This window comes from Fusarium musae, chromosome 10 (assembly GCF_019915245.1).
Source record: "Fusarium musae strain F31 chromosome 10, whole genome shotgun sequence".
NCBI classification, from domain to species: Eukaryota; Fungi; Ascomycota; class Sordariomycetes; order Hypocreales; family Nectriaceae; genus Fusarium; species Fusarium musae.
Window position 1 is genome coordinate 2,372,929 of NC_058396.1, and position 24,567 is coordinate 2,397,495.

General features: G+C 49.6%; 9 protein-coding genes across 9 annotated transcripts; 4 read left to right on the forward strand and 5 right to left on the reverse strand.

Annotated features, from left to right (window-relative positions):
- Window positions 1–1,413: 1,413 nt before the first annotated feature.
- Window positions 1,414–2,720, reverse strand: J7337_012979 (uncharacterized protein; the record flags this gene model as incomplete). The annotated part of the gene is made up of 2 exons (XM_044830475.1): window positions 1,414–1,427; window positions 1,619–2,720. 2 exons carry the CDS (start codon window positions 2,718–2,720, stop codon window positions 1,414–1,416), a joined length of 1,116 nt encoding a protein of 371 aa, XP_044675391.1.
- Window positions 2,721–3,152: 432 nt separating this feature from the next.
- On the reverse strand, window positions 3,153–4,884 carry J7337_012980 (uncharacterized protein; the record flags this gene model as incomplete). The annotated part of the gene is made up of 6 exons (XM_044830476.1): window positions 3,153–3,743; window positions 3,793–4,051; window positions 4,100–4,355; window positions 4,413–4,497; window positions 4,552–4,637; window positions 4,698–4,884. 6 exons carry the CDS (start codon window positions 4,882–4,884, stop codon window positions 3,153–3,155), a joined length of 1,464 nt encoding a protein of 487 aa, XP_044675392.1.
- Window positions 4,885–6,015: 1,131 nt separating this feature from the next.
- J7337_012981 (uncharacterized protein) lies at window positions 6,016–7,923 on the forward strand (the record flags this gene model as incomplete). Its single annotated transcript, XM_044830477.1, has 3 exons — window positions 6,016–6,080; window positions 6,128–6,493; window positions 6,540–7,923. 3 exons carry the CDS (start codon window positions 6,016–6,018, stop codon window positions 7,921–7,923), a joined length of 1,815 nt encoding a protein of 604 aa, XP_044675393.1.
- A 109-nt stretch (window positions 7,924–8,032) lies between these two features.
- Window positions 8,033–9,073, reverse strand: J7337_012982 (uncharacterized protein; the record flags this gene model as incomplete). The annotated part of the gene is made up of 1 exon (XM_044830478.1): window positions 8,033–9,073. The coding sequence occupies one exon, from the start codon at window positions 9,071–9,073 to the stop codon at window positions 8,033–8,035; it is 1,041 nt and encodes a 346-aa protein (XP_044675394.1).
- A 3,222-nt stretch (window positions 9,074–12,295) lies between these two features.
- On the reverse strand, window positions 12,296–14,031 carry J7337_012983 (uncharacterized protein; the record flags this gene model as incomplete). The annotated part of the gene is made up of 8 exons (XM_044830479.1): window positions 12,296–12,442; window positions 12,494–12,666; window positions 12,688–13,337; window positions 13,390–13,424; window positions 13,475–13,571; window positions 13,620–13,734; window positions 13,778–13,970; window positions 14,023–14,031. The coding sequence occupies 8 exons, from the start codon at window positions 14,029–14,031 to the stop codon at window positions 12,296–12,298; spliced, it is 1,419 nt and encodes a 472-aa protein (XP_044675395.1).
- A 625-nt stretch (window positions 14,032–14,656) lies between these two features.
- J7337_012984 (uncharacterized protein) lies at window positions 14,657–17,055 on the forward strand (the record flags this gene model as incomplete). Its single annotated transcript, XM_044830480.1, has 5 exons — window positions 14,657–14,865; window positions 14,938–15,552; window positions 15,872–16,494; window positions 16,552–16,755; window positions 16,805–17,055. 5 exons carry the CDS (start codon window positions 14,657–14,659, stop codon window positions 17,053–17,055), a joined length of 1,902 nt encoding a protein of 633 aa, XP_044675396.1.
- A 29-nt stretch (window positions 17,056–17,084) lies between these two features.
- J7337_012985 (uncharacterized protein) lies at window positions 17,085–19,637 on the reverse strand (the record flags this gene model as incomplete). The annotated part of the gene is made up of 1 exon (XM_044830481.1): window positions 17,085–19,637. One exon carries the CDS (start codon window positions 19,635–19,637, stop codon window positions 17,085–17,087), a length of 2,553 nt encoding a protein of 850 aa, XP_044675397.1.
- Window positions 19,638–20,072: 435 nt separating this feature from the next.
- On the forward strand, window positions 20,073–21,758 carry J7337_012986 (uncharacterized protein; the record flags this gene model as incomplete). Its single annotated transcript, XM_044830482.1, has 3 exons — window positions 20,073–20,328; window positions 20,387–20,566; window positions 20,617–21,758. The coding sequence occupies 3 exons, from the start codon at window positions 20,073–20,075 to the stop codon at window positions 21,756–21,758; spliced, it is 1,578 nt and encodes a 525-aa protein (XP_044675398.1).
- Window positions 21,759–22,529: 771 nt separating this feature from the next.
- J7337_012987 (uncharacterized protein) lies at window positions 22,530–24,457 on the forward strand (the record flags this gene model as incomplete). The annotated part of the gene is made up of 6 exons (XM_044830483.1): window positions 22,530–22,745; window positions 22,809–23,108; window positions 23,164–23,589; window positions 23,642–24,104; window positions 24,164–24,334; window positions 24,393–24,457. 6 exons carry the CDS (start codon window positions 22,530–22,532, stop codon window positions 24,455–24,457), a joined length of 1,641 nt encoding a protein of 546 aa, XP_044675399.1.
- Between the last annotated feature and the right edge of the window lie 110 nt (window positions 24,458–24,567).

Genomic DNA, 24,567 nt, shown 5'->3' on the forward strand with positions numbered 1-24,567 from the left:
CAAAATAAAACTACAATGGCGCCCTCCGTATTTCTCATTAGACACGGTAAGTTGGGCTAACAAGCCCATAGCATTGTTGTTTCTCGTGCTAATTGGTCTCTCCCGAAAACAGGACAGACAGAATGGTCAAAGGCCGGGAAGTATACTGGAAGAACAGATATAGAGCTCACAGACTCTGGGAAGAAGGAGGCAACGGCTCTCGGAGACAGCTTTTTCGGATTTAACAAACTGATAAATCCGTCACACCTCACGCACGCCTTTGTCAGCCCAAGAATCCGAGCCAGAGAAACGTTTGAGCTCGTTACTGAGAAGCACCCAGAATTGAGGCAAAGAACTACATTTACGGAGAATTTAAGAGAATGGGACCATGGGGACTACGAAGGAATGACGACCCAACAGATTAGAGATTTAAGAGCTGAGAAGGGACTCAACCCATCGTCAGAGTGGTCAATCTGGGCTGGTGGGTGTGAGGGTGGAGAGTATGATTGCATCTCCTTCTATTTAAGCATCGCTAATTCTTGCTTCGTGTTTTCAGATCAGTACAAGACATTGAAATACGTGCAAATGATGTGATCTCTTGTATCCGAGACATCCAAAAAGACTACATAGATCATGAGAATGGTGGAAATGTCATGGTTGTACGTTATTGCTACCTGAGGGCAGCATTCGTGCCTTGAAGGGTCTTCTTATCCCTGGTTGTCTGTATAACGTTAGGCTAATTTAAAGCAGGTTGGGCATGGGACTTTCCTTCGATGTCTGTGGAAAGTCTGGGTACATCTCCCGGTTGATTCGCCCATCAATATCCAATTCGACACTGGTTCCGTTGCCACGCTGAGGTATGCAATGACATCGCTTACGATTTTGGTTATGTAGATACTGACACTTAAAAGCTATGAGGATAATAACATTAACAGTCGAACAGCCATAATCGGTCTTAAAATACCTTCCGCCAGTTGAGGTTTGTCTTTTAATGAGCTGTATCTTCACAAAGGGGGGCATCCGCTTCAACCAAATGATGCGACACGGAATAGGCTGGAATACGCCACAATAAGGATTGATTGAACAATTACTAAACTTCGGGGGTTTGTGAATGCCATTTGACTAGTACATTCAAAGAACGAGAGGTCTATGCCTTATGCAACAGCCATGGACTGTAATTACTAGACTGGCGCGATCCTGCCGTAATACAACTCTTCGCCGTGCATCGGATCAAGAAGATCTACTAATGTCCCTTTACCCTCCAGAACCTCCAAGATCTGATCCTCTACAAATGGATTGTCCCCATGGTGATAGACGTAGTCCATAGCCGCATGACTCAAGTCCATAGCAGCGCCATTAATCAATGATTCATTCTCAACAACTAATACAATAAGCTTCGGCCGATTGCCCGCCGGCCTCTCTCTCCACCCTGAATTACAGCGCATATCCTGTAATAGATCCCTGTAAGTTCCCTCGCGGGGCAGGAAGCTGAGGAAACTTAGCTCCAGCGACTCGAGTGACGATGGAAGTGTAGAAATAAAGGCCATGACATCTTTCTGTCTGACAAAAGACCTAGAAAGCGCAAAGCGACGTATATTAGACCACGCGTTGATGGGAAACATGCTCTGCAGAGGCATACCGTTCTGCGCGTAGTCTATAAATTGGTGCCATGTTCTGTGCTGAAGGGGAATGCGAGTATCAAAACGAAGATCCTGCAAGTTCGTTGCTTTACTCAGAGCTCTAAAGAGGTGGCCTAATCGGAAAGAGGGCCAGTTGTGCTTGGACTCTTCACCGCAAGCGAATGATAACTCCAAGCGTGTGAGCGGAGGGTGACTTAGAATAGTGACAAGTTCGCGATACTCCTCGCCCACTGGATTGTTAAATATATGGCAATTCATTCCTGTCCAAAACTGCCGACCTTCCGCAACGAACTCGGAGAGGCCAAACCCCGGGTTCTCACGAATATGGTGGGCGATCTCTTTCGTGACGACACAGAATCCACGCCATTCTTGTTTAGATATTTCATCCCAAGGGGTAAGGGAGTAGTCTCCCAGTAGGTCTGGTTTGGGCCAGCAACGTTCCAGAGGGTATATCAGACCTTTGGGGAAAGATCTGATAGTAGGTGTGGGATACAAAGGCCTTCCTAGAATGCCATGAGCAGCAGGACTCAGAGTAACTGTTTTCAGGTTTGGAAACCGCCAAAGACCATATCTTAGAGCGTCAGCGTCGCGACCTGACGCAAGCACTTCATCTTGCTGCGATTTAAGCTTGCAATGTACTTCCCATGATTCACGCATGGTGCAGCGAGTCTTGAAAGCTTCCTTGACGTGAGGGATATAATCATTCTCCCCTTCTTCAGCGTCAATGCCTCTGACAATGGAATTGTAAGCCGCTCTAAACCAGTAGAGTGGAGTTGTGGGGTCATCATATTCTTCAATTATATCCGGAGACCATCTTCTCAAAGAATGATCAAAGCGTGAGTCATCGTAGATGATCTCGGTGACTTTGAGCCGAAAAATATCATGATTCGCAATCAAGGTAAAGACCTCAATGTCGCGCGGATTAGCGGATATGAATACGCGGTTGAAGCGTGGGAGAGAGATGTTCCCGAGATAAGAGCAAGTTAGGCGGAGATGCTTGATATCAGCGTTAGGCAGTGTGTAGATGACTTGGTACAGAATCTCGGGATGGAGACGCTTGAGAATACCAAGATTTCGGCGCCTTTGGTCATGTGAGTCCATTATGATAGATGCCGCGTCATTAAGTGTATTGTGTATAAAGATAAAAGTAAGTATGAATTGAAATGAGCTCAATTCTTGCTCGGCTAATTTCCTGAGGATTAGCCTGGAGAGGGGCTAGGGGAGGAAAGAAAACTCAAGACCTTAACCCTAAGTGATAAAAATATTTAGCTAAATCTACCCTAAGATTAGGGGGCTCTTTACTATATTTATTTAACACCTTATATTAAGGTTTGTTATTTTCTTGCCCCCTGCGGAAGGGGTACACGAAGCCTGAAGCACTCGAAAGAGTGAGTGGGATTGACACGTGATGACAGCATAAATAACTTTACTTCGTAAATGTATACAAATCATGGGTATGATACTGACTCAGGACAATATGATGCTGTCTGATCGGTGAAGCATCAGAGTAAAGTATCCTTGCATTCTCTTCATCTAAGTAGCATATCTCCAGTGAGGATGGTCATCGCCCAAGTTATCAGCGTCTGCAGCCTGAAGTCTATGATCCCTCTCTCCACGATCCCTCTTCTTATTCTCCCTGATCGCAAGGAAGTAGAAGGCAGTGCAAGAAATACCACAAATCCACACCATACCAAGACTAACTCCCAGTCCAGTCCAGTACTCAGGAGCCTCACGTGTAAGATAGACATTCGAAGCGACGATGCCACCAAGATTGCCAAAGCCAACTTGCGATGCTGAGGCAATGGAGCGTTTGTAGTGCCCGCCCATGGTGTTGGACAACCATCCGAGAATGACGGGCTGCGTGATGTAGCCACCTGTGACGAGAAGGAAGAGCGAAAAGTATCGTGCTCCGGTGGGGACTTGGTGTTGAAGGAGAAGGAGTATGTAGCCGATGCTGGCCATGACGACACCAACCATGGTGAAGCCGTAGCGATGGCGGATACGGTCGGCGAGATATGCGGATGAAAGACAGCCAATGGTTGCAACGACGTAAACTGGGATAGTGAGTACTTGTGCACGCTCGGCGGCGTAGCCCATTTCTCGGAGGATGGTAGGGATGAAGAACTACAACAGTCAGCACAGCTGTTATTATCAGGGTAGGCTGTCATCTTACTGAGCCAGCGTATCCGTTATTGACAATACCAAAGTATGCCAAAGTGCCGAGATAGATCTTCCAGTCGGTCAAGATCCTCTTCCAAGCTGCCTTGTTGAGATGGTCCATCCTGGCATCACCAGCATCATCGGATAGTCGAGCGACAAGTCTAGATCGTTCTTCATCGTTGAGGAACGAAGCTGTCTCTGGCCAATCGGGAATCCACCATTTGGAAATGACACCGGCCACCACTGTGAGAAGTCCCTCGAGGATGAAGATCCTATAAATTGTTAGCAGATTGTTGCTTGACGGGAAAGTGAGGACATACCAGCGCCATGCTTCAAGGCCACCGACATCATGCATCTTGGCAATAGCGAACGCCAGAAGGCCAGAGAAGGCGCCCGCCAGGATAGCAGCACTGAAGAACAGCGACATGCGCCATTGAACCTCGTAGCGTCTGTAGTACATGCTGATAAGATAGACACAGCCTGGGACGATTCCAGCTTCGAAGAAGCCGAGAAGTGCGCGGCAAGCGATAAGACCGGGTACGTTTTTGACGAGGCCCATCCCGATAGTTGAGATGCCTAAGGTATTTAGGTGGTCAGCCACTGGCTAAGCGCAGTTAGAGTGCTCTAACATACCCCAGAGAACGGTGATTCCCCCTAGCCAAAGAGAAGGCGAAATTCTCTTGATTACGATGTTGGACGGGACTTCGAAGATGATGTACTGCAAAGTTGGAGTCAGAATCTGCTATGCTTTTATCGGGATCGATCGACGTACAGGGATGAAGAAGACGAAGAGAGCCATGTTGTAGTCGGCACCAGTCATCTTGAGATCCTCCGTCATTCCTTGGATCTTTGCGTTGCCTAGATTGGAAGATCAGCTTCAACCCTTCCACGCAAGCATATCGCGTCAAGGCAACATACCGATATTGGTTCTATCCATAAAGGAAAGGAAATAAATGACCATCAGGGGAGGAAGCAATCGAACGTCACACTTGCGCAAAAGCTTCTTGGTAGCCTCCGACTCCTCAGGTGTTTGCTCCACGGTAGACGCACCACCCTTGAGGGAGGCATGGTCAAAGGCAGCTTTCTCGTTGGCGAGGTCAGCCATGATGGAAGAGAAGAGTGTGAATTGAGTAGTGCTGAGCTGAGCTGTGTGGTGATGCGGATTGAACAGGGTGGTGCATGGCGTCCCTTCTTATGGAAATGAGCGGCCAGCCTGTTGCTTCAGTAGGTCTTGGATCCTTGGGGGTTGCGTTGGCACTGGACGGAAAGGGATTTAGATCGACGCTTTCAAGAGGTATAGCCCAGTGCGGGGTGTGGAGGGCGCGCGGGGGGACTGGGGACGCTCCCCCGCGTGATGGAAGTGTGTTCCCGGGGTAGCGAGATCATAGACGACAGAGTAGGACCATGAAAAGGCTGCATGGGATATGTCACCATTGATCATATCCAAGAAACAGAGACATGTCATTGTTGGCCTGTAATTCCAAATACCTGTTAACCGATACAGCACCTTTTGACAGACCGGGTCATTCCCGAAGGTGCAGGATACAGGAATGGGAGATACCGCCAAGGTTAACCGACGGGACCTGGACCTCCATGTGACGTGCTCCCTGGCTATTGACTCAAATACAGCTAGCAAGAACGGCCTTGTCAGTCGGGAATACTGCCTAGTGCTTCTTGGCCCCTGTCTTTGAAGATATGTGAACCAACGAGATTGGCTGGTCAAGCATGCATCGGTTAGCGAAAACTCCATGTGTTTTCTCGCTTAGTCTATTGGAGGCTGCACTATCAATTCTTGGGTTGGAGCCGTCGGGCCCAAGCCAGATTTTCGCGTTGGTTCATGATAATGCTGCTGATTTGAACCATCCGGAACCTTTGCAATTACAAACTTGACTCAGTATTCATGTAGAAGAATAGGTAGCGGGTGATAAATCGATACAATGATGCTCACTGTAGAGTCCAATAATACCATAGTCACAGACATGACTCCCTAAAAAGTGATTTAGTTGAATAGTACTCAATTCCTGACTCGCTGCCGTAAATCGGCGTCTGTCGTGTTCCCGGAAGTGGGGATTGCGCTTCTACTGCCGAAGTCAGTTGCCAGAGCCGATCCCCCGCTCGGGAACCAACCGTGACTGGGGAACTCCTCTTCGGATGGATCCCGCACTGCAACATTAAACGAAAAGAAAGACCTCATGAAATTGGCCCAAATTACATAAACCACTTTATCTGTATCAACATGAGATTAGAAGCTCAAACCACAGAATCAGATCGTACAGATCCTGCATCAGCAAAGCCCAGCATGTACGTAACTCACCAAAATGCTACTACGCATGACTAACGCAGCTCAGGTACACTACATCCTTCGCCTTTTTTGAGGCCCTGGTCGAAGCAGGCGTCAAGAACTGCTTCGTCAATCTCGGGTCTGACCATCCTAGTATTCTTGAGGCCATGGTCAGAGGCCAGCGGGAACTGAAGGATAAATTTCCCAGGATCATCACGTGCCCTAATGAAATGGTTGCGCTGTCCATGGCAGATGGATACGCGAGATTGAGTGGTGAGGCGCAGTGTGTTATTGTGCACGTTGATGTCGGGACTTCTGCTCTCGCGGCTGCTATTCACAACGCTGCTATGGGAAGAGCGCCGGTTTTGATCTTTGCGGGATTATCGCCTTATTCTATTGAGGGAGAACTTCTCGGTTCGAGGACTGAGTTTATGTGAGTCCATTCTCCAGCTTTGCGGAACTTGACTAACGTTGTTAAGCCACTGGATTCAAGATGTTCCTGACCAGAAGCAAATTGTCTCCCAATACTGCCGATATGTCGGTGAGATCAAGACTGGAAAAAACGTTAAGCAAATGGTCCGTCGCGCCCTCCAACTCGCAACAAGCCATCCCCAAGGACCCTCCTATCTCATGGGCGCCCGCGAAGTCATGGAAGAGACAATTGAGCCATACACCATCAACTCCGCCTTCTGGAAACCCGTCGCACCCGCAGCCCTGCCCCAATCTGCCGTGCAAGAAATCGCAGAAGCGTTGGTCAACGCCTCCGACCCATTAGTCATCGTCGGTTTCACAGGTCGAAACCACGCAGCTGTTGAACCTCTTGTCGCACTAGCGAACACCATCAAGGGCTTGAGGGTTCTTGATACGGGATGCTCGGATATGTGCTTCCCTGCTGATCATCCTGGCTGGCTGGGTATGAAGTACGGCGTTGACTCGGCGATTCAGAACGCGGATGTTTTTCTTATTCTGGATTGTGATGTCCCGTGGATTAACAAGCTTTGTAAGCCCAAGAAAGACGCGAGGATCTTTCATCTTGATGTTGATCCGTTGAAGGAGAGCATGTTGGTGTTTTACATTGATGCTGAGCAGCGATATCGCGTTGATGCGGAGACGTCACTGCGACAGATCACAGATTATCTCAGAGCATCGCTGTCTGAGAAACTTGCTACCGCTGAGTTTGATCGTCGGGAACAGGCTCTTCAAAAGTCTTATACAGAGCGTATTCAAGCTCTTGATGCAAAGGCCAAGCCTCTTGATTCAGGAAAGCTTACAACAGACTACGTCTGCTCAACTCTACGCGCCAAGCTACCCGAAGACACAATCTGGGCCGTCGAGGCTATCACAAACATGATCTCAGTCTCAGACCAAATCCGAGCTACAATCCCCGGCCAATGGATCCACTGCGGTGGCGGCGGTCTCGGCTGGTCCGGCGGCGGAGCCCTCGGGATAAAACTCGCCGCCGACGCAGCAGACGCTCTCATCCCCAACAAGCGCAAACGCTACGTTGTTCAAATCGTAGGCGACGGATCATACATGTTCTCTGTACCTTCAAGCGTATACTGGATCTCCGCCCGCTACGGCATCCCCGTTCTAACCATCGTGTTGAACAACCTTGGCTGGAATGCGCCCAAGAGATCGATGTTGCTGGTTCATCCTGATGGACCTGCTTCGAGGGCGACGAATGAGGAGTTGAATATCTCGTTTGCGCCGAGTCCAGACTATGCGGGTATTGCCAAGGCTGCGAGCAACGGAGTCATCTTTGGTGCGAGGGTCGCTGACATCTCAGAGTTTCAGAGTGCGTTGGCTGGTGCGGTTGAGAGCTTGGATAGAGGCGTGTCTGCTGTGTTGGACGTGGCCATTTAAAGGATTTTTGAGACAATAAGTAAAAAGTAAATGGCAGACCTTTTCATTACGACATATATATTGACTGCGTGTTCATTAAATACTGTGATGTGAAGCGCCCGTTGTTGAGTTAAACCTTCAAGACAAGCTTCTCGCCACTTGCCCCGGCTCTAAGCATATTGAGCATCTCCTGTGTCGCTTCCAAGCCGCCTTGGATAACGCGAGCCTTTGGCGCAGGCTTGATCCTGCCGGATGCAAGAGCCTTGGACAGCCAGCCACCGAAAACCCAGCTTGCTATATCTGGATGGTTGACGGTGAATCCCACGCACGAGGTATGGTGTCCTTCAATCCCAGCTGGCAGCGGCGTTTCCTTCGGCCACGGCTGTACCGCAGTGGCCTTGCATTCTGATGCCAGATCAGCTGCAGTGAGTATCTCACCAACAGACGCAAAGGAATTGTCTTGTGCCCTGGCATCGACAATGCCGCGGATCTTTGTTCTGGAAGCTTTCAATGCTTGTGCTATTTTCTGCGCGACTTGCGGGTCACGATAGTCCCATGCATCTGCCGCGCCCAAGGTCTTGAGCCAGTCGTGATGCTTTGGACTTGCAGTAGCGTAGACACTCCATCCCAGCGCGTGCGCTATCTGCACTGCTGACACGCCAACGGCCGAAGCACCACTCCACACCAGAATAGCTCCGTCCTCCTCGGCAGCTTTCTCGCGCATCGGTAGCTCGAGACCGTCGAACAGCGCGATGGCCGCGGTGAGTATACCGACGGGAAGTACAGAACCTTCCTCGAAGCTGATGTTGTCTGGCAAGTGAGTGGCCGCAACTTGATCGAGAAGAGTATACGTCTGAAACGCTGCCTTGGCCATGTCCCCGCTTAGAACACCTAGCGCAAGTCCGACGACGCGATCCCCTGATTTGAAGCGCGTTACACCAGAGCCAACTGATACAACGACACCAGCGAGATCACTGCCAAGGACCGCTGGGAAGTTTTTGGAGAGTCCCAGGGCTTGGAATTTCCAGTCTGATGGATTTGCAGCGACGGCGGCATTACGTACCAGTAATTCGCCCTCATTCGGAGTTGGTACAGGAAGTTGTTGGATCGTCAGTTGGCCTTGTTTGACGGGAAGAACAGCGGCGATATTGGGTTCTAGGGTAGACGACATGCTGTAAGATTGTGTGATGGTTGATTGATGGATGATATTTGTTGTTAATATTGACTGTTTGAGGAGGTAGACTATACAAAACGATACTTACTAAGAGACTCAGCGCCGTGTCTTGGTTCATATCATGTCAGACCAACATATCTTGTTGATTTAAGCTGCCCTATTGTCAATTTGTCAGCTTCAATGTTTTTATCAACATCGGGCTTACGAAGTTCGGGTTTCCATCAACATTCGTCCGATAACTCCGCCCAATGACAACCAGAAGCAAAATTCTTCTTGGTAGGAATGGAATCCTTGCTTCGGCCAATTTAATAATAGCCATTTTGATCAAAAATTAGATCTTAAGTAATAGTAAAGGTAATAGGTATGAGGCTGATGGACTGGGCGCTTGTTAAACCATTATAAGATAAGCATACAACTGAAGTATCCCAACTTGAGAACAAACTGCCAGCAATAAGACTGTTTAAAGTGATACTCAAGTCTAAGGGTGTGCATGACACTACCGGCTTTCAACTTAACCCTGAAGTCACGATTGGACCAGATATCATGTCACTGGATGACCTGGAAGCCGAAACCCAAGCCGCAGGCTACCCCGAGGTTTAATTGTGATGATGCATGGAGCAAAGTCCGGATTCAGCATCGGATGCGTAAACGGAATCAGATCTGTCATCCGCGAGCCTATTGGTGGCGAACTTTTCGAATCTCAGGAATGGTGCATCATAGGAGTTGATGGCAGCGCATTCTCCAAATATGGCGACTCTAGGTCTGTTATACTCGACATTCACGGACGCGTTATGCTGCTATTGACAGGTGGTGTCACGAGGGATGATCCGAAGAGCACTACGGGCTTCGATACAGCATACATTACTCCTGTGGAATCGGTTCTGAAGGATATGCGAAACTTTAGCTATAAGCTTGGCCTGGCCTGCTAACGCTTATAATAGAGTAGTGTATAGAATAAGTCGAATTTTATTAAATTCAATCTTTATTATCATTTTATAGCTTTCTAAGTTTCTTATACTTGACGCTATGGCAAACTCAGCCATAACTCCTGACAGTCGTGCCCTTAGATAGAATGTCACTTTCTACTGTGGCCACCTTCCGCGAAGCTTTACCGGTATCTTCCAGGCCGAAGGCAGCGACTTAATAACATTTCGCGACGTCGTTAACGAGATGCGACTTTGTTTTACGTTCCAAGCCACTGATCCCGTCATGCCTAACCAGATCGCTCACCAAAACAATACAGCCACCGACGGTGATATATCTACAGATTATTAAGACAACATCGGAATTACCATGATAGATCCCCTCAATCAATCATTAATCCCAAAGCTTATCAAGAGGGACACCCACAACACACCTGTACCGACCCTTCCGTGGCTTAGTCCCTATACGCTGACTATCATCAAGTATCACGTTTATACCCATAGAGCATGTGATTTGCCTGGTAGCTCACCTCTCGATGACCATCTGAGAGGTATGTTCAGCCCAATATACCCTTATACAATGTCTGATGATAACTTATTTTTAATTAATGTGCAAAACATCTGTCTGAGCCGATTCGTAGAAGCGATATTCATACCTACTAACCAACAAGCCCTCATGTAACACGAAAGTAGCCTATATGCCTTTGAGAAAGATAGCTGGTTTAAATCGCACTGTGACTGCTGCCTCTGGCCCTAAATCTCCCTATATTCTTGCCTCTAATGACGCCTGCCTGTCCCAGGATTATATAACCTAGCGAATAAGTGGATTTAGAGATAATTGTCCCTTGAGGAGTAGTTTGTGTGCTGTAAGCGGCGAAGGCGAATCCTGAATAAAAAGTCAACCTATTAGTCCTAGCATACAGGCTTGCTATAATATTGTGCAGTCATAGTATCACCTTTACCCTACAAATCAGGACCTAGAGGCTAATTATTAATATCTGAATCTTTCACTCTCCAATCTTCTGACGGCTTAGAAAAAGATATGGAGTGCAGACAATAGAGTTATACTGAGAAAATATCGCCACTATTTCTTCGATCTCTGACTCTTCTCTATTTATCTAGACACTTACCGCATCCGCTACTTTATCCTGTACTCCCCTATTACGAGGTATAGTGGCGAGAAAGCGTGGCTCTATAAAGATGTTGAGCGGAACGCTTTATGACGCCATTACGATATTTTCTGCATTGAAAATATAGGCGCCAGACTAAGCTTCACCGACGCAAGCAGTGCAGTAACGCCTTTCACTTGGTATACCTATTACTAAGATACAGCTTCATATCACATCGAGTCATACAGATCCTCATCTAAGGGTTAACAGCAAGCTTGTCAAAGTGCAGCCCTCCACCAGACGAACAAACATTACTCTGTTGTACGATCCTCGCAACATTATGATCGCACCCAAACCCCTGCTGGCAAGCATAAAAGTCCTGCGCATTACTCCCGCCGGTCCATCTCATGCTCTGAAAGATAACACCATTCGCCAAGGCGTTTGTCCACTGGTAATTCTTGCATGGGTCCCAGGTGAGCATGAATGGGTCGTAGATGACATTCTGACAGCCTGTGTCGGAGTAAAGGGCGAAGTTGGTGAAGCGGAGGGGAAGTTGGCAAGCTGCTTTTGGGCCACGTCGGAGGCGGGAGAGGTGGATGCTGAGGATGAGGGGGCTTTGGAAGTGTCGGAGGATGGGGAGAAGGGGAGGGTTTCGACGGTTACTTCGGCGGGGGCCTTTGGTGCTGCGAGGACGATTGGGGCTGCGAGGAGCAGAAGGCTGATGTCGCGGAGAGAAACCATTGTGTGACGTTGGATAGATTGATGTCTGGTGTAGAATAGTTGATGAAATAAACTCTGATGTCTGGCCTGAATCTGTAAAATACGAGCAAGCTTTTAAGGTTATATATTTAATTCTTTATCTTTTATTTTAAGCTATAGATGCGACTCGGCGTAATTAACTGGAAGTGATAACAGACACTACGGAGTAATAACTCTACTTTAGGTACGGCCCGCTCGAATCGCGGGATCACCGTAAGCGATGCAACACAAAGGTGCCCCGAAAGGGTCTTTGGAGAATGAAATATGACGAATTGGGTTATAAGATGGCCAATGGACACGCCGCTTACTGTCGCCGCTTATGGTTGAGACCTGGTGATTGTCACGCACGGCATGGCCGCTTATTGTATCGCCGATTATTCGACAAGGTGCAACAAACAGATCAGGTCATGATGAACTCCCTCTATTGTCTAGTCTTTGCGATCGAAGATCTTTCCTGGGTTCATCAACCAAAGCGGATCCAGACTAGTCTTGATAGCTCTCATGACTTGAATCGGCACATCGCCAACCTCCTCCCGAAGAAATTCCTTCTTCCCAAGTCCGACACCATGCTCACCCTAGGTATTATTGTTAGATATGTCTGTTTACAGTCAGGTTGTGTTGTTTACCGTGCATGTTCCCTCCATCTCAATTGCTCGTGACACCATTTTGTGGACGCAGTCCTCGACCTCTTTGCGCTGCTTTTCCTCGAATAGGATTGTCTCGTGGAAGTTGCCGTCGCCGATGTGTCCGAGAATACTACCAAATAATCCTAGCTCGACAAGTTCTTTCTTGGAGATGTCTGTGCATGGTTAGTGCCAACCGTAAAGGGAGAAATCAATGGCAAACTGACCGATAAGCTCGGATACTCGGGATAGAGGAACAGCGACATCCGTCGACCAAACATGTCCATCCGTCTCTCGAAGTGCCATCATACTCCATAGCGCCTCTTTCCGAGCCGACCACAGAGCCTTCTGCTTATGCGGATCGCTCTCGTACTGGAAACCATTCGCATGATGCTTCTTGGAAATACTCTGGACCTGTGCAATGCTATCCTTGACCAAAGCATCACTACCGCTGAACTTGAAGAACAGCGTCGGCACCTCGTTCCACTTCATAGATGTTGCGCCCATCCTGTTGATGACGCTCATGAGGACTTCATCGAGGATCTCGACGGCGCTGATGGGGACGCCGCGACGGATGACTTCGATGGCCATGGTCGCTGCGGCTTTGACTGAGGGGAACGTGACTACCGCGATACCTGTGTGCTCAGGGATGGGAGCTAGCTTGAGCGTGGCTTCGGTGACGAAACCCAGGGTACCCTCTGATCCCACGAACAACGAGTTGAGGCTGTAGCCTGCTGATGACTTCCTTGGCCGCCTTCTGGTCTTGAGGATGGTGCCGTCGCTTAATACCACTGTGAGGTTGACTACCCAGTCTCTCATGGTGCCGTACTTGACAGCGTTGGTCCCGCTGTTACTCTGTTAGATCTACTCGTTCCTCAGCCTTGTTTTGGACCACTAACCTGCAGTTTGTCCCAACCATACCACCAATCTGGGCCTGCGACGTATGTGAGAAGAAATATCCGCCTACCGAATGGTAGTACTTACAGAAGGACCCGGATCAATTGGGAAGAATAGACCCGTGTCTTTGATCTTCTCATTCAACTCCATCCATGGAACAGAAGGCTGAACGACAACATTCAGACTGCACAATTAGCATCCTCCTTAACGAATCTTTGATAGTACCACTCACTCGTCGCTGTGAACTTCAAGAATCTGGTTCATGTTGACAAAGTCAACACTCACGCCGCCAAAGGGCGCGGAGAAATGGCCTTCAACACTGGAGCCGCCAGAATAAGGAACTTGCGCTGTTAGTTTTGTTGGCCCCGTCAGACCCGGGGAAGTACTCACTCATCGGCACGCGTCTCTTGTGGCAGATCTTTGCAATGGTGGCTACCTCCTCAGTCGTTGTGGGAAACGCGACGGCTACCGGCAGCCGGTCGATGTTGATGGTGGACCAGTCCGAGTAACCGTGAGAATGGAGAATCTCGTCTTCTATACTGACTGCATCTTCGCCAAGTGCTTTTCTTATCTCTTCGACTGCCTGGACTCATTGAGTTAGATCCATTTTTGGGTCATCGTCATTTTTTTCTTACCAATTCCATTTCTGTTCGGCTTGCATATTGAGATTCAGCGTCCTTGTCTGTTTCACGACTGACTATTGTGTATAGCAATGTCCCACCTACGGTAGTTGCAGTTGCAGATAGTGCTGAGGCTAGAAATGCAGGATTCTTTCGTTGTTCCTGTCTTCGATCCTGATGTTGTTCCTTTGATGACTTTGTTTGGCTGGTAGTGGCGTTTCTCACAGCGCGTTGTATCAATAGTCCTGTGGTGGAGCGTGACGTGGGCCTTGAGAGGCTCCTCAACAAGGCATTGGGCGACGATCTAAGCATGGTGAGGTTTCGAGAGAGAAAGTAGTTCGCAAGTATGAGCTGCAGCAATTATCATCCACCAGGCCTCTCTCTCTTGAATGTTCTGGGTTCTTCAACAAAAAATATCCTCCAAGTCGACATTGCCTCCCGGGTAAATTCCCCACGCAATAGCGTACTACGTTAACTAACCCATATGTGGATAGTGCCCTATACGGATACTTCCCGTTTCTCATTCCTTTCTACCCGAGAAACGCCGGGTACAGCCCGTGAAAAGGCCAGGCCTCTCGCCCTCAATCTCGGCATCAAACTTGATCCCCCCCCGCTCTTTTTTTCTCTGCTCTTTGGTTTGTTTTCCGCAATGGACACTCCACAAGCACAGGAGGAAGCAGGGTCCCGTCCAACGAAACGGAAGAGAGTCGCTTTGGCATGTGACACGTGCCGGGAGCGAAAAATCAAGTGCGATGGATTCAAGCCTGTCTGTAACCCCTGCAGGAAGAGAGGCGAACCGGCTGCGCGGTGCGTCTACACTGTCATCGCTGGCACGGCGAAGCAGCTCAGCGAGCAAGAGTAAGTACCAAATCCATTTGTAGAGTGTCCAATGTATATTGATCTTTTTTTTCTTTTCTCTTTTCCTTCCAGGTACATCACGTCTCTGCAGAAACAAGTGCAGGACATGCAACTGGTGATCGACCAGCTTCGCCAAGATGCACAAGCAGCACAGGTCACACCCAAGAGTCCCAGAGACAGAGAGAGACCCTCGGGCAGTATCCATGCGGCGGCGGTGGTCGCAGGCGGTCCAAGTCCCGTGAGCACAATGGGCGCTACGACCCTCACCCTAAACCCTCAAGAGGATGAATTCTTCGGCCAATCTTCGGTCCACTCGCTTCTCCGAGAGGTTCCTCATGCCAACCGCCGTCACCGGTCAACGGCCCCACTTCGGAACCGGGACGAGAGCTCCGCGACCTCGTCGTCGTTGCTCACGGCCGAGTTTGCTTTACCCCCAAGACAGATAGCAGACAAGTTTCTGAATCTGTACTTTGATAGCGTGCATATCTTTTATCCGTGGACGCACTCAACCTGGTTCAGAAAACGTTACGAGGCGCTATGGACGTCGACGGGCTATTCGGGGGTCGAGACGGGCGAGGCAGGCGATATTGGCGTGGGAGGTGACCAGTGCCCTGAAGCTTCCTTCTTCTGCGTTCTGAATACCATGTTTGCTTTGGGCTGTGAGTTCTCAGATCTGCCGGAGAAGGAGTCGGTCTCGGCGATGTTCAGCTCACGGATGAGAAGTTTATTGCAGATGGACATCCTTGACAAAGGGGACTTGTCGCACGTGCAGGCGTTGCTGCTGGCGGGACACTATGCGCTTTCTAGCGAGTATCCGATTCGGTGCTATAATATCATTGGTCTTGCTTGTCGGATAGCCGTTGGGCTGGGGTTGCATACGGAGAGACATGCTGATCAGCGATCTGTTATGGAGAATGAAGTGCGGCGGAGAGTTTGGTATGGATGTCTACAGATGGAGATGTAAGTCGCTTTGATGAGGGTAGTGATATATACTGACAAGGATTAGGACGGTCTGTATGACCTTGGGAAGACCGCCAGTCCTGCAAATGACAGACGACGTCCTAGTACCCGCCGCAGTCGACGACGAATTCATCTGCCCAAGCACCACCTCCTGCATGCAACCCGAAGGAATAGTATCACAAAACCTCTTCGTCGTAGAAAACATACGGCTAGCCAAGATCCTCGGCAAGATCCTATCATCCATCTACTGGCCAAGCTCATCCTCCGATTTTAGCGCCCTGGTTCGTCTAGATGGTCTCCTCGAAGACTTCAAGACCTCTTTAGTCCCCCATCTGAAATGGTGGGACAACGATAGGGTTCCAACACAAGGGGCGAGGGGGCAAATCATAAAACGCCAGAGAAATGTCCTGCAGGCGAGGTTTCTTCATCTCAGGATTCTCTTGTACAGACCAAGCTTCAGCGCCTTCTGTGCTGCTGCGAGGCGCTCACGACAACGACGCGGTACGGGCTCTGGAACGGATGAGGCGGCTGCCGAGGCAAATACTCTGCAGGGCGCTTTTCAGGCTCAGTGCGCTACGACTTGTGTTCAGGTGGCGTACGAGCTATCGGCGTCCCTGCTGGCTGCTAGAGAAGTCGAAGCGACGGGTGCATGGTGGTTCAGTCTATTCTGTAAGTTGACTCTCAACGGTTCCCATACAAAGATTGCTAACACTTTAACTCTCTTAGACCTCATGACGTGCGGTGGCATAATTATTCTGGGCGAGTGCGCGCAGGCTGGAGGGAGTAAGCACTTTAACCAGCAGCAGCTCGACGCGACGTGGGAGAACACCACGGTGCTTCTGCGAGTCCTTGGTAGAGAGAATGCCCGGGCGAGAGGGTATCTAGATCATTTACTTGTTCTAAAAGAGCAAGCGCGGTCTGCATACTTCTGTAAGTTAGGGGTTTACTTAATGCCACTAATGCGCTAACGCTTTTCTAGCAATACGCAACTCGGTAGTCCCATCCCGGGTGGCATCTCGAAGACCATCCGTCAGTCTCGAGGGACAACCTGGTGAGAACGAAGATCAGGTAGTCCCTGTAACCACGGATGGAAAGGACGAACAGGTCGATTTCATGGCATCTTTGTTTCAGGATAACTGGGACTGGAGTCTTGATGGCGGTATGCCAACGTATGGTGGTCTTGGATTTGGAGACGAGTTCATATTTCCTCCATCTAGTTGGCCAGCTTAATTACTACCAGTGAAGGAAACCTAACCACCTTACAGCCCCGTCCAGTATTGCGTTTGGGGATTTGTTACCCTGATCTTCTGGAGTGTCTCCGCGGAGCTGAAGCAGACATGCAAAAGAAACTCGCCCTGGGGTATCTTCCACTTATCCACTGTGGCATCAAAGTAGCTAAAAGCGTACTTGTCTAGCTTGAACGTGACCTTCTCTGTCTTCCCAGCCGAGATAAACACCTTGCTGTACGATCGGAGATCCTTGACGGGTCGTGCATTCCCATCGCATGGTGGGGGAGTCACATACAATTGAACCACTTGCTTACCATCCCTCGTCCCCGTGTTCTTCACTTTCAAAACAAGTGAAGTCTCCACTGTCTCCGGGCTACCGAACTTGGAGTCCATACTGACCTGTCCAGCCACCTCAAACGTCGTGTAGGAAAGACCCTCTCCAAAGTGAAACTGAGGGTCTGGGGCATCCTTATCATCGTAAAAGCGGTACCCAACCTTCAGACGCTCCTCATAATTAAGCTCCAAGCTATCATCACAGGGGAAGTTTCCGTAAGCTGGGTTATCCTCATTTCTCTTGGGCCATGACATTGGCAGTCGACCCGAGGGGTTCACCTGACCAAGCAGAACGCGGGCGATGGCATGGCCGCACTCTTGACCTGCGAACCAAGCTTGGAGAAAGCAGGGAACTTGATCGATGAAAGGAGATACTGTAACGGGAGAGCCGGAGAGATTGACCACGACGGTGCGAGGATTGCGCGCTGCCACTGCGCTGATTAGGGTGTACTGATCAGATGTCAAATCCATCGTATCGCGATCATAACCCTCAGACTCAAGTTCATTCGTCGTGCCGACAAAAACAACCGCCACGTCAGAAGATGCAGCGATCTCTGCAGCGTGCGTAATAGCAGCAGGAATGTCGACGTACTCCATGAAGCGAAGACTAGCGCCCTGAAACATGGTTCCTCCAATCTTGGAGAGAACCTCTGGATCAGTCGCCCAAGAGTGCAGCTCGATCTTGTATTCCTGACCAGCTGTCATGTCGAGGGTGAAGCGTCGCTCAATCTTGGCCTTGTAAAAGTAGAAGGACTCTGGAAGAAGGACTGGCTCCTGTGGACGATGGAAGACCTTCTCGCCGTTAACAAACACATCTGCCTTTCCAGTTGTGATGACGGAGAATACATGACTACCGCTTGTCGTTGGGCGCAGCGTAAAGGACATGCTGGTAGAGTACTCCTTGTTGAGATACGCAGGCCAGGCTTCCTTGATCATGTACTCAGGTAAGGCGATGGTCTGCTCATGAGCGACGTTCTCACCGACTACCGAGCTATTAAACCAGCGCAGCTGAACAGGCGAAATGGTCTTTGGCTCAGCGTGGGGCAGAGCACCAAAGACGGGAACGCCGGGCGCATGACGGCAGTCGACGCCCTGAGCTTTGAGCCCCTCAAGAGGCGAGATGATGTGCTGAGCCAAGACCTTTGCGCTGCCTCCGCCGCCGATACTGGGATGCAGAGCATGGTGACCAATAACAGCCACTGAAGCCTTTGGAGGTAGTGGTAGAATGTTTTTATCGTTCTTGAGGAGAACCATTCCATCTGCTGCGATGGAAGTGATAAACTCGAGTGTTTCTGTGTCTTCCACAGATCGCTCTGGCTTCTCAACAGGATCTTCGAAACGACCAGTCTTTTGCGCGAGCTCAATGACCCTCCCTACACTCTTATTAAGTGTCTCGATGGTAACATTGCCAGCTTTAATCTCTTTCAGAAGCTTCTGGCCGCGCCATCTCGTCGGGCCTGGCATTTCCAGATCCAGACCGGAGTTGAGCGCCTGAGCAGTCGAGTACGTCCCCATCCAATCTGAAACAACAAGACCTGCAAAACCCCATTCTTTGCGCAGCACTTCTTCCAATAGCCAGTGATCCTCCGCGCAATACACTTTGTTGAGACGGTTGTACGAGGTCATGAAACACCACGGATCTGAATCACGCATCACTAGCTGGAAGGGAAGCATGTAAATCTCCCGCAAGGTCTGACGATCAATGTTCGATGTCATCTTGGTCCTCGACTTTTCAGATTCATTGGCGACGAAGTGCTTCGGCGTAGCTGCTATGCCTTCACTCTGACAGCCTCTCACAAACGCCGATGCCAAAGTCCCAATGACGTACGGATCCTCAGAGTAAGTCTCGTAGTTTCTCCCGCCGAGCGGAGACCTGATGATGTTCATAGTTGGCGCGAGAAGAACATTGGCAGATTTTGTTTTGGTCTCTTTCGCGATCTCTTTGCCGAGTTGGTATGCGAGATCTTGGTCAAAAGTTGCGCCAACAGCGGTTGAGCAGGGAAAACAAGCTGCGGTGATACCGCTCACGTAGCTCTCCCCACGAGCGCCGTTGGGACCATCGGACATTTTGATATGGGGAATGAAGACATCATCTCGCTTGATGGTTGGTGTGCGCCACCAGTCAACGGCTGCAAGAAGACTGACTTTTTCCTCAGCTGTGAGCTTGGAGATGAGATCATTGGTGGTTGCCATGATGGGAATACTGCCGCGTCTGTCAGTCAGGTTAGGTAATGACAGTATGACAGGCATTGGTATAATAAAAGGGAATAGGCTTAGTTAGGTCGAGCTCGGTTTGGTAGTGCAGGGTCTATTGGCTTGAGGGGAAATTTGTCACGCACGGGAAGCTTCCGTTGCCCGAGTCATTGTAACAACGGGTATCACCCGAAAACTCGCTCCTCTTCCAAGGCAAGGTTTCGCTTCCCGGGCTGTGGAGCTGACGTGACATTAGATCCAGCCCCGTAGGGTCGTTGACTTTTTTTTCTCGGGGACCCCGCAATACAGCACGGGTTGCGAATTCCCAGGGGCCCATGATGTTGGTTGTGGGGAGTAACGAACGGACGGTGAGCGAGCAAGGAGGTATGTATATTAAAGGTCAAGGTGTTGCATATCATCAGCCTCGAGCATCATCACTCCCTCCACCAAACACCACCCACCTTCTTTCATTAACTCCAAATCGATCACAATATGGGCAAGAATAGTCTGGAGGGCAAAACCGACGTGGCCAAGGCTGAAGATGCCGGCCATGTCGTCGATGAGCAGGTCCTTGATCTCGACCAGAGAATCCAGGACCTCGTTGCCGTCGCGCCTCCATTCTACCAGAACAAGAACCTCCTTCGTCTCTATCTAATGATCATCCCAACTTGCCTGGCAGCTGCCATCACTTTGGGATTCGATGCGAGTATGATGTCTGGTCTTCAAGCTGTACCTTCTTGGGATAACTGTAAGTGCGCTCTTGTTTTAGGCCTGGTTTTTAACGTATTACTGACAACAGGTCTTAGACTTTGATAAACCTCGTGGTGCACTCCTTGGTATCATGTCTGCTATCCTCCCTCTTGGATGCGTTGTCGCGACCCCCTTTATCAGCTTAGTCGGTGATCGCTATGGACGACGAATGGGTATCTTTGTTGGCGCTGTCATCATGATCATCGGTGCAGCCATCCAAGGTGCCGCTATTCACTGTAGGTAACCCTCAAATCACCACCCAATTCATCCATCTAACCCTGTCTAGTCGCCATGTTCCTCATCTCCCGCTTCATTATCGGTTTCGGTCTCGTCTTCGCAAACGCCTACGCCCCGATGCTCATTGGAGAACTCGCCCACCCGAAAGAACGACAGGTCATCACATCTCTATATCAGACATCTTGGTACATCGGTGCTATCCTCGCTGCTTGGGTCACCTTTGGAACCTTTAGCATCAAGAGCGAATGGGCATGGAGAATCCCATCTCTTCTGCAGGCTGCCCCAGCTCTGCTTCCCATCTCATGCGTCTTTCTCCTTCCCGAGTCACCTCGTTGGCTCATCGCCAATGGGCGCAGCGAAGAAGCCAGGGAGGTGTTGGTGAAGTGGCATGCCAACGGCAATGAGGAAGACGAACTTGTCAAGCTTGAGTTTATCCAGATGCGAAATGTCATTGAAGCTGAGGTCAGCAATGAGACAGGTTGGAAGGATCTCTTGACATCGCCTGGCAACCGGAAGCGAGTCTTTATCCTGGTCTGTCTTGGCTGCTTCAGTCAGTGGTCTGGAAACGGTCTTGTTTCCTACTACCTTGTTCGTGTGCTCGAAACCGTTGGTGTCAGCGACGCTCGGGAGCGTAACATTCTCAACGGCTGCCTCATGATCTTCAACTGGCTCACCTCAGTGGCGTCAGCCTTCCTGACCGCTCACATGAAGCGTCGAACTCAATTCCTCATTTCTGTGGGAGGCATGCTCGGCATTTTCGCTTCTCAGACCCTTTGCGCTGGTCTCTTCAACGAGGATCACAACAAGGCCGCAGGAACAGCCGTCATCGCTATGCTCTTCCTCTTCTACTTCTTCTACAATTTGGCCTTCAACGCTCTGCTCTACTCGTATCCCGTCGAGATCCTTCCCTATCCCATTCGTGCCAAGGGTTTCTCGCTCCTCATGTTCTTCGGAAAGGCGAGTAACTTTATCAATACCATGGTCAACCCCATTGGTCTTCAGGCGCTGGCTTGGAAGTTTTACTTTGTCTATGTCGCCTGGCTTGCTATCGAGCTTGCTGTGGTTTGGAAGTTCTTTGTCGAGACAAAGGGCCCAAGTCTCGAGGCTATCGCTGCTATCTTCGACGGTCATACCACGGCGGTTGAGCATGACTCGCAGGACTTTGAGAAGAAAGAATTGGAGAAGGATTAGGCTCTTTGATACCAAGTAATTGGATATATTCTATCCCGACGTAGTATAGTCGCAGTGCCATCAATGCTGCACATGGTACAATTATGAACTCTTTTCTGACCTGGATATTAAGATTTTCTGCACAATTTGTGACTCACCCGGCGTTTTCCGATGCCTTTTCTTACCCTGTAGACAAGATCTACAGGCTTCTCATATGATCAGAACAACAAAAGCAAGGTGGCGACAGTTGCCCAGGCATCTGGTGGTGAGGATGTTAATCTAGTAGCGCAGGTTGCAGCATTACTCAATATTACAGAAGTAGTATGACTTACGTAGCTCGCAATACCTCATCTGATGCGGCTCAACAAAACTGCTTAAACAATCTACAATTATCGGTCACAAGGAGACGCGTCTCCGGTGGGATGACCATCGTGAAATTAAGTTCGCGGTGGGATAGCCTGTCACGTCCAAATTCCCGGTGGGATGGTTAACGAGGCTTGGTCTCAGAAAGACGCCAATTGGTTCTGCTAACATGATACCCTGTTTCTTCAGCAGTCGTGGCACCATATTCTGTCAAATGGGGTCCAGGCCTGGTGCTTCTCCGCACTACGTACTTTGGGGTCAAAGCAGAGTTCAGTTCCCCATGGGGTTGACACCGACAGGAACATAACTTATAAGGAAGATGCCGACCCCTCATGCTGAGCACAGAAGATCAGCAACAGGCATTCTCGACATTGACAGATCTCCAGCAGCGGTAGATTATCTATTCATTGTCAACTTCACGCCGCAGCCATGGTTGCCGACAACATCGTCGTGAACAAGCACACGCTTGAGGGTCTTGACCTCGGCGATCCTCATACCATCGAGCTCATTCAACGCGCTCAAGATGGAAACGCCGCCGATAGAGATCTCACCATTCGTCAAGCCCTCAAGAAGTACAGAAAAGCTGTACTATGGTCGCTAGTTCTATCAATCAGTCTGGTCATGGAAGGCTACGACTTGGTCATGGTATGTATCGTATCCCCAATTGGAACCCTCTCTCTAGCTCTGGCTAACCCTTATCTCTGACAGCTCGGATCCTTCTACGGTCTAACCCAGTTCCAAGACCACTTCGGCGAGTACAGCGCCAAAGAGGGCAAGAAGGTCATTTCACCAGCTTGGCAATCCGGTCTCTCCAACTCGTCGCAGGTCGGACAATTGGCTGGTCTTTTGATCAATGCTTGGGCGCAAGATAAATTCGGTGCTCGGACTACAATGATGGTTTTCATGGCGTATCTTGTCGGTACCATCTTCATCCTCGCCTTTGCACCATCGCTGTCTGTTCTGGCATTTGGTGAGGCGCTTTGTGGTGTTGCTTGGGGTGTTTTTCAGGTAGGTAACATTGCTCTTGACTACATGAAGCTATGCTGACGGACTCCGGCGTCAGACTCTGTCTACTACATACGCTTGCGAAGTCGTCCCCACGATCCTCCGTCCATACGTCACAGCCTGGGTCTGCATGTGCTGGGGTCTCGGTATCCTCATTTCATCAGGCGTCGTCCGTGCATGCCTAAACATCGAGGGTAACTTGGCCTGGAAGTTGCCCTTCTACCTCCAATGGGTTTGGCCAGTACCGTTATTCTTCGTCGCGTACTTTGCCCCCGAATCTCCATGGAACGCCGTCCGTCGCGGTAAGCTCGAGCTCGCTAAGACGTCCCTACGACGACTTGCATCAGACGATGGATACAGAGAGGGAGAGATTGAGGCGAGCTTGGCGTACATCCAGCATACCACTGCTTTGGAAAAGGCTGAGACTGGTGGAGCTTCTATTCTTGAGTGCTTCAAGGGTACCAACTTGCGTCGCACTGAAATTGTAAGACCGCTCCTTGTGACTTCTTTATCACTTCGCTCTAACTCTTGCCTAGAACTGCGTTGTCTGGGCAGCCCAGATCCTCTGTGGAAACGCCATTCTCGGCTTCGTCGTCGTCTTCCTCCAAGCCGCTGGCTGGTCCCAGGTCCAGTCATTCAACCTCAACATCTCCCTCTCAGCATGCTACATCATCGGCGGCATGATCTGTTGGGTTCTCTTCCCTCGATTCGGTCGCGCTACTATTTACATGAGTGGCCTTGTGTTTATGTTCTGTTGCCTTATTGCCATTGGAGCACTCGGGTGGTCTACCAGCAAAGACGCTTATCTTGCTGTTGGCCTGCTGTTTGTGGTGTCGACTCTTTGCAATATGATTACCATTGGGCCGGTGTGTTATCCTATTGTCGCTGAGACTCCTTCGGGACGGCTTAGGTATAAGACGATTGTTATCGGTCGGTTCGTTTATAACCTTACTGCCATCTTCAACAACTCTGTTACGCCAAGGATGATTTCGGCATCTGGTAAGGCCATCTCTGAGGGAAGGCGATGTTTATATGAGAGAAGCTAACTCAAAGTCCAGGCTGGGGCTGGGGTGCAAAGACAGGTCTTTTCTACGCAGGAACGAATGCACTTTGTCTCCTCTGGTGCTGGTTCCGTCTTCCAGAGACAAAGGACCGTACCTTTGGTGAGATCGACATTCTCTTTGAGAACTGTGTACCAGCTAGAAAGTTCAAGTACACCAAAGCCGACCGTAAGTATTCGCTCCTGGTCAATTCTTTCTGGACCGGGCTTACTAATGTTGCCGTTAGAATTCGCACTCGAGAGCGACTATGTATCGGAAAAGGTTGGACCAGCTGTGGACCACAAGGATTAAACCAGTCGCTATCTCATGACGAGAATAGTCATTGAAATGATGGATTGGGATTATTAGCAGTGTAGCTTGTCTATATTAGGTGTCTACATCACATCAGAATGCTTGTAGTT